At 38.2% G+C, this 6,000-nt stretch overlaps 1 protein-coding gene across 1 annotated transcript in view; it reads right to left on the bottom strand.

Moving 5' to 3' along the window:
• Positions 1-370: 370 nt before the first annotated feature.
• Positions 371-6,000, bottom strand: part of LOC104469111 (multiple epidermal growth factor-like domains protein 11) — a gene marked incomplete at its 3' end in the record, with an annotated part of 28,381 nt that continues 22,751 nt past the window's right edge. Inside the window, exon 5 of the mRNA XM_010083484.1 lies at positions 371-463. Coding sequence (XP_010081786.1) covers positions 371-463 — 93 coding nt within the window. The remainder of the gene's footprint in view (positions 464-6,000) is intronic.

Genomic DNA, 6,000 nt, shown 5'->3' with positions numbered 1-6,000 from the left:
AAAGTACCCCAAGTATTCCACAAAGTATTTAATGAAGGGTGCGTTGTAGTAAAGATTTAAGAGAGAAAAATTTCATAATAGAGGTATATTATCTATACTGGTATCCCAATAAGAAGTCTGAAAGCATCAAGAACATCCTCCACCGCATTTAACATTTCTTTGCAAGATCAAGCAAAAAAGGTGAAAGACATTATCACAGGAAAGGGTATTATCACATATTAATTGTTGCAAAATAACCAACTGACAACCTTCATTTTTTTTTCCCACTTAAAGCATCTAAGTTATAAGGCCACTGCTTTATTTAAAGTCTTTTTTTTTTTTTTTTAATTGTAGCATATATCTTTATCACGTTTTTGTAATCTTTACTCACCACTGGAGCAATCAGTACCTCCCCATCCTGGTTCGCAATGACAAGTGTCAGGAGAAACACACCTTCCATGCACACACTCCTCTGTGCATAGTGCTGTTGGGAAGAAACAATACACAGCAGCGTAAATATATTAAGTGGCTGGTAAAATACACTAAGTTATGCCTTAGAGAGCAACATTTTGTTTAAAAATATTAAACAAAGCAAACACACAAGAAAGAATTACTTGTAAGATTTAATTAATACTAAGTGACCAAAATAAAATATAGGTCTCTCGGCAGCGATAAACTAACTTGTCACTTCAGCTCTTTGTAATGAAAAACTCTAACACCAGAAATTACTTCGGTTAGCAGTTTTGCTTCATAATAAAATTTGTACCAAACTGACAATTCTTATTATTGTTATATTACAGAACACCAGCTTCTTCTATTGCACTCAAGTTGCTAGTGTTTCTAAGATAAAACGGAGCTCAGTTTTGAAAGTATATTAAGATCCAAAATAGATTTGTAAAAAATAGCTCAAGGAAAATAAAAAAATTTACTACATGATGCAGCAGCTGTAAGTGCAGCATTGTCTTTTCAAGGTCATCAAGTTTTCCATAACTACAAAGTTCTGTATCTTATCTGTCCACTGTCGGAGTATTGAAAGTTCAATATCCTCAAGGTTCAAACTGTGAAAAACTGGTTGGTTTTACTGTTTCACATGCTAGTTGACCAGAGATATACATGGGATAACCTCCTTTTCTTCTCCCTGAGTAGGAACAGCCCATGGTTTTACGACTTTGCTTCTCCTGTGGAGTTTCATTGTCCAACTTACTTCCCAGTGTATGCTGGTGTGCTCATCACATACAAAAAATCTTGGATAATACTGAACAACTACTTTCAAGGCTGAACTTCACTACTTACTGCCTTATTTCTATTTTACCACATTGCCAAAAACTCAGTCTGACAGTGATTCAAACTGGATGGTTAAGTTGGAAAATAGAATTTCCATCTAGACTAACACGTATGCGTTCTTAACGAATATGATGTAGTGGCAATGAGATCACTATAATAAAATATATATAAGCATATAAAATATATCTAATATATATATCATATATGTGATATGTATAATATATAACCTATGTTTGTATATCCTGTGTTTTTATATCAGATGGGAAATGTGCATAGTGCGCTTACTTAACCAAGAACTGGCTGAAGCTGGACTGCAAAAGGCTTCTTTGAAGGCAAAGATTAATTCATTCCCATCTAAAACAAAGCTGATTTGGGAAGTAGCTTTGCGTTGCTACACTGAAAACTAGGCTGAAGTACCCAGTTCATTTCAAACCAGAAAGCAAAACCTTAGAGCTGCACTGGGCCTGCATATGAAACACCCTTTCAGCCCACAAGTACCTCATGGGACAAAAGTTTTCCACCAATGTCTTCTGCATTTGAATGATTCCTGCCGTATTTGACATTCTCTTTGGACTACTCAGGCAGGCATCAAGGTTGATGGGAACATTTTGCTGTCTACTCTGTGTTTGGACCGTTGCAGACCAAACCCACTAAACCACAATATATTTAAATCCAATTTCAAATCCCAAGTGCATTTTGAATAATCCTATGAGACAAGTCTTCCCGCATGTTATCCATCAAATCACACGTGACCAGCAATTAGAAGGTTGCCTCGTTATAACGACTGCAAGATCTTTCTAGATTAGTCATTTCCTTTCTAGGTTCACTGCATGTCAAACGGGCAATTTATCCTTATTTCATATCTTGTGTTTAGACAGTACTGCAGGGGGTATGAAATATTGATAGCTAATTCTCCAGCCACTAATTGTCCTAATCTTTCGTGCATTTATTTCACTTGAGTTAGGGTTTCTGAAGACAGAGAGGCATCCTAGTCTACAGCAGTCAGACAGAATTTCCAGTAAAGAAATACACACCGTCACGCAACACTAAAAAATGTCTGGTTATCTAAGCAAAGAAGTCCACCTACAGAACAGTCACAAACTTATAAGTTGTTATTAAAAGTATGGTGTAGTAAAAGATATCCAGTATGGTGGGACAGGATACTTTGAAAATGCTGCCCCGTATAGCTTTATCTAAGAATATGATTCTCATTGATGTAACTCTTAGACATTAGTTTTATAAGTGGTATGGAAACAGAAACTGAGATTTTTCTGTTCCCTGTACAGACATTTATAAGTCATTCTTATATGAAAAACTTTTTTATCCTTTTAACTAGGCCAGGCTCTTGGGTCAAGGCATAATTAGTGAGCAAGAAGGCTGCTGGTGAACTGTGTCTTTGCTCTTCCAAATAACAAACCTCCTGCTGATTACTGGTCTAAATTTAGTTGATTTAGCCACACAAACATATCACACCTAAATAATATGACTACAAATATGAAATAATAATGACTAATTAAGCTAATAAAGTTTACTTAATCACTTGTCTATGGCCAGAAGTGCTGAATTCTGTAGTAGTGCTCCAGTCCCCTGGGAAGACTGCTACATGAGACAAGCAAGACTCGAGCCAGTGTTCCTCCTTCGAAAGCAACCAGTGATATGCAAAATCCAAAAAACTACTATAGGGAACTGCATCTTTGTTTTCAGATGTTTTGAAGTCCCACACACTGAAGATGACAATGTTTAATGAGCAATTAAAGAGTCAAGAAAGGTAAAGACACTTCTTGGCACCATGGGTTCTCTCATCCCTGGTTTATTAACTTGCTAAACAAGCAGCTATGAGCTCACTAGTAAATAGTCATTTAAAGGTGTGAAATTACACAGGACTAATCCCATATGTGGGGGTCACAAAAATCCCCCTTTTTTAAACGGGGAAGCTTTGGCAGAAACCATTTTATTTAAGGAGGCAAATAATCAGACTCCTGCACTGTCCAATTTGAATCAGGCCTACAAAGGTCATATTAGGCTACAACTCTAAAGTTTTACCACAGCAAATAAAATTTGGAACTTCCCCTATAAAAGAGAAGTCTTGCCTTGCTCTAATCTTTAGAGTTTAAATTAATTTTTCATTCTATTAACATTCACCATAATAGGATACAATAGTCCCCAAGGCATTCTTCATAATACACTTTGTACAGTGGTTTGCAAATGATCTTACTAGTTAATGGAACTATAAAAATTACTTGCACATAAAGGTCAAGAAAAATAAAGATAAGTATATACTTTCCAACACTGTCCTGTTCGATACTCAGTTAAAGGCCCCTGGAGTAAAGAAAACTTGTACTAAAGCAAGGAATATAGTTCCTCCCAGTATAATAGCCCACACAGTTCAACCTTTGGAATTACGGACTTTTTATGTCTGCGTTTTCCCTTGACCAACTCTCTTGAACAATCCAGCACCTCATTGATCAGTTTATTATTAGCATTCTTGGCATGAGTTTAAGATCAGTTTGTAGCTTGATTCAGCCTGGTAGGAAAATGACCTACATCAAAGCCCTGCCAAAATGCCATCTTTGCAGCAACGCGCTTAGCATGAGTTACGGGACCGCATTCAAGGTCGCACAGCAACTGCTCCTTATCATGGAATAAAGTCAACAAAAGGGTTCTGTAACAATGCATTTGATGCTTATCGCTTACTTTATAATTACAAACAGTGCTTTTTTGACATATAAGGTCAATCCTCAGGGAAATAGACCTAACACTTAAACTCTTTTCACACCTGAAATGACTGCATAGATTTCTCTAACACTAGCACTTATTTTTTTAATTGTTGTCCTGAACTTGAATTTAGACATACTAAATGGATTGCCTGTGTCTCCCATCTACAAAGATGTGAAATAGCCAGGAAATTGTTATTGAGGAGCGCACTGCTAAGGGGAGCAGACTCTTCTGCCTGGAGAATGCAGAGTTTCATTGCAGAGTTACCTCAAGTGAGTGGCACCACGGATCGTTTACCCACAGACCAGGGATCCAGAGCTAGTCTGTGGTCCTTTGAACCTGGAGGAGTTCACAGCCACTGACCCAGCAAGTTCCATCTCCCTCCCACTTCAGCTGGTGGGACTTTATTGTGCCAGACAACCAAAACATCTTCAAAACAAAGACCAGTGCAATTACAAAGGCTGAAGGAACCCAGCACAGAAAGCAGAAAACAGGCTGCGTGAACCGCACTCATTCGTAGCAGCGTGTGCTGCTGAAGAGATGTGCTGGAGTGTTCTGCACGAGCGAGAGTTTCCTGGGCTCTGTGCAGCCAGAAGGTGACAGAAAACATAAATAACTGTAGACACATTATAATAATGGCAAACATTACTAAATGAAGATAGAGATGTTACTATATGAGAGCACAGACACAGAAATTCAGGCACTCTCCTAGAACTACACAGAATGAACTGGTCTGTTCTGACTGCACGTGTGGCAAAAGGACGATGTCCCCTGACTGCAAGTTTTTCAAAATATTTTTCTTTTCTCTGCCCCAACATAGGCAGTCTCTGACAGTTTTTCTTCACTGTACACTGGTGTCACCCAAACTCTGACTTCTTTTCTTTGCTGTGAACCAAAAGTAGACCTGTATTTTTCCTTTATGTTGCTGGTATTTAACTTCATGTCATCTAACTAGTTTGTCCCATGCTTGATAGTTGTTGGACTACACAAATTAGACATTTAATTGAAAAAGCAATGTTTTCCCTTGTTATCTGTGTCCCTGGAACAGTCTGGGCCATTTTAGCACATTCCTCCAGCCCCTCGTGCCACTTTTAGGGGAAAGAATAATTTTTTCAGGTGAAATAGTAATTATCTCGTGGCTAGTGGTTTCAGAGAATACAGAGAGGTCAAAGAAGGTGAAAAAAAAGATGAAAAAGATGCTTGCCCCTTATCCATTAGGAATCTATTCACTCAGGGCCACTCCGGTGTTTCCATCTTAATGTACTGGCCTGAATCCAGGTTGTGCTGAGTCTACAACATTAGCTTCATTAGATAAGCCTGTAGTCAGCTTTTTGGCTAGGTTCTCTTCGAATGTGCTCAGAAAAGGGAGGTTTGATAGTAGAAGAAAGATGACTACAGCTAATGCATCTAGGTAGGTTTTCCTCATTCTTAGATTATTGCTTATTTGTGGAACGGAAGATTCCCTCTCTAAATCACTGACTTTCCATCAGGAATCATGCTGATGAGATGGTTTCCTGGATAATTGCTTCAACGAAGTGGGATAATAGTTCTTTGCATTGCTTAATGTCTATTTCTGTGGTCGTAACTCAGGACACATCCATTAATTTATCACCCTGGATAGCACTTTAATGCAGGGTTTAGCAACTTAAATAGATGAAGATATGAAAAGATCTCAAAGCCTGCTCAGGCTTTGAGGAATTTATGGTTTCAGTGTATGGCAACCCTTATTTTTCATCTCCCTCTTGGTATCCAATGAAAGTACTAATAAAAATCAAAAAAGCCAGCAGATCAATGTGAGCAAAGGAAAGATGAGACTGATGCAGATCATATAACACCAAGGGGTCGCAAGATCAACTCCTTTTCCCGTAGGTACAATTCCATCACATTTTTTGGCAGATTTGGAATTAGAGACTACGCACCTATGCAATCAGAAGAGAATCAATGGTCTTTCTTGTCGCCTGGGGCATGGGGAGTCTCTGACCACTGCCTTAGTGAGATATGGATCTGTTTGAGATAGCAGCT

The sequence above is a fragment of the Pterocles gutturalis genome, unplaced genomic scaffold, assembly GCF_000699245.1.
Source record: "Pterocles gutturalis isolate BGI_N339 unplaced genomic scaffold, ASM69924v1 scaffold46070, whole genome shotgun sequence".
NCBI lineage: Eukaryota > Metazoa > Chordata > Aves > Pterocliformes > Pteroclidae > Pterocles > Pterocles gutturalis.
Note: the sequence above shows the minus strand (reverse complement) of the source record. Positions and strands in the feature narration are given on the sequence as shown.